Here is a 2,500-nt window from a genome sequence, read left to right on the forward strand (position 1 = left end):
GTAATCAGATCAGTATATATTTATGTTTATGTTTATGGGAAACATCCATGTGTACAGACAAGACTTGCAGCAGTAGTAGCAGCAGCAGCAGCAGCAGCAGCAGCAGCAGCAGCAGCAGCAGCGGCAGCAGTGGCAGCAGCTCCAGCAGCAGCAGTAGCGGCAGCGGCAGCAGCGGTAGCGGCAGCAGCGGCAGCAGTAGCAGCAACAGCAGCAGCAGTAGTAGCAGCAGCAGTAGCAGCAACAGCAGCAGTAGTAGTAGCAGCAGCAGCAGTAGCAGCAGCAGCAGCAGCAGCAGCAGCAGCAGCAGCAGCAGCAGCAGTAGCAGTAGTAGCAGCAGCAGCAGCAGCAGCAGCAGCGTCAGACATGTTTCTGGTGTGACATAGAAAACGCCACGCAGCCGCCACGCAACTGACACGCAACAGAAACGCCACGCTCACGCCACAGTGTGCAGGACCTCCTGGAGTTATGTTATGAATGCAACATGGCCTGAAGTAGTTACTTGATAACTACAACTGGTCACAAAGTTCTGATACAAAGGATGTCGAGGTTAAATAATAAACCAAAGTCATGGACAAATCAAAACGTTGACTTGATGATGACGCTAGACGACCAAAGTCAGGAAGATTTATTCTCCGGAAGCAATGAATGTTTGTGCCAAATCTCCTAACAATCCATGTAATCGTTGTTGAGATATTTCAGTCTGAGCGACATATTCATCCCTGCAGCCGCTAACGAGTTATGTTGAAATTATTCATTGCATAGATGCAGTGACAGACCATAATAGTCTATAACTTACTGATGTTGATTTTACCGGCCGCTGCTTTTTTTTGTTTTTGTCTGCTGTATTCAGACTGGATCCAAACTCCTGGCAGCAACACTGTCATTCATTTTAAGGTGTGGTTTCCACAGAACTGATAGAAACACTTCATTAGAAAACATGTGTCTGTGTGTGTGTTTTGTGGTTTTGTGTGTGTGTGTGTGTGTGTGTGTGTGTCTGTGTGTGTGTGTGTGTGTGTCTTTTTTTTTCTGGATCCAAACTTCTTCCTTAAACTCCTGGCAGCAACACTGTCATTCATTTTTAGGTGAGGTTTCCACAGAACTGATAAAAACACTTCATTATAAAATGTGTGTGTGTTTGTGTGTGTGTGTGTGTGTGAGAATAATATATATATATATTATTAAACCTTCTCACCTTGAAGACGGTCCCGAAGGCCCCGGAGCCGAGCACCCTGATTTTCTTGAACTCCGTCTCCTTCAGGATCCGGAGCAGCGCCTGGTTCGGAGCCTCGCCACTTGGAGTCAGCGGCTCCACCAGCTGCAGCACACACGTTTAAAAACTATTTATTTACATCTACAGCGGGGCCGGCCCATGGCATACAGACCCAATAAGCAAACACTAGAGGGCGCCGGCAGTCAAATAACACAAATTCTTTGACAAGTAAGACAAAAACGTTAAAAACAAACAAAACAGTAGCTGAAATCTTGCCTAGGGCACCAAATAGTTTGCGGCCAGATCTGGTCTCTGTGGAAACAGGATTAAATCATTAACAGGAGTTGTTTACACTCATAAGGTGATAAGTCTCCTTTATCTTTTAGCAGAGATGTTCACAAGTCATTTCTTGGAACTTCAAGTCTCTGGTCATCTGATCTGGATCCGACTATAAAGATAAGACGTGCCTGTTCCCAGCATTAGCACAACACTTAGCGATGGTTAGCTTGTTACCTGTGACGATATATGCTAAATGTAACGTCCCTTTCACATTAGCAAGTGACTGACCTATCTGGGTGCGTTTGGAGATGCCTGAAGTTGGACGTTGTTGATCTGGGATCATTGATCTTGGTGCCACACACCTTGCATGTAGCTGTTCTCTTACTGCCACTGTTTACCAAGTTATTGAAAGCTAAACTAATGAGAAAAGGAACAACTCCGGGAGGACTTTGCACATTACGGTAAAGGGTAGAGGACAGGCAGCTCGTCATACGTTTCCCCAACGTATATGCGCCAATAAAAGAAAATGGAAATGCATGAATACATTTTAGATTTAAAAAGCAAGAAGTGCATGAAAACAGGTTGTTGACGAGTCTCGGGTCCGAGTCTTTTGGGTCGCAAGTCAAGTCTGAAGTCAGCTGTTTGTGCGACTCGAGTCGGAGTCTCAGACTTGAGTCCCCATCTCTGTCTTTTAGTGTTGCTGTATGAACAGTTTTCCATGAATGTAATCAACACTCTCACACCTCTCTCTCCTGCAGCAGGCGGCGCAGGGTCCTCTTCCTCTGGATTCTTCGTCGCCGCAGCAACACAAAGATGACCACCGACACGATGACGGCGACCAGCAGCCCGCCGACTACGCCGGCCGCCAGCGTGGAGTGGGTGGGAGCACTGACGGGACACAGAGCAGAAGCTGGGTTTCAGAGCATCCCGAGGCACGCTCAGCCCCCCCCCCCCCCCCATAAAACAAGGCAAAAACCTTCATTTAAAGTGAAACGGGGTGCGCTGAGCACA

At 47.1% G+C, this 2,500-nt stretch overlaps 1 protein-coding gene across 3 annotated transcripts in view; it reads right to left on the minus strand.

The window, feature by feature from the left end:
- LOC144528969 (melanoma receptor tyrosine-protein kinase-like) overlaps positions 1 to 2,500 on the minus strand; it is an 86,832-nt gene that overhangs the window by 22,640 nt on the left and 61,692 nt on the right. For all 3 annotated transcript variants that reach the window (XM_078267873.1, XM_078267874.1, XM_078267875.1), the window contains 2 exons: positions 2,233 to 2,377; positions 1,193 to 1,315 (listed from right to left, as the gene is read on the minus strand). In XM_078267873.1, the coding sequence (XP_078123999.1) occupies positions 1,193 to 1,315; positions 2,233 to 2,377 (268 nt within the window). The remainder of the gene's footprint in view (positions 1 to 1,192; positions 1,316 to 2,232; positions 2,378 to 2,500) is intronic.

The sequence above is a fragment of the Sander vitreus genome, chromosome 14, assembly GCF_031162955.1.
Source record: "Sander vitreus isolate 19-12246 chromosome 14, sanVit1, whole genome shotgun sequence".
NCBI classification, from domain to species: domain Eukaryota; kingdom Metazoa; phylum Chordata; class Actinopteri; order Perciformes; family Percidae; genus Sander; species Sander vitreus.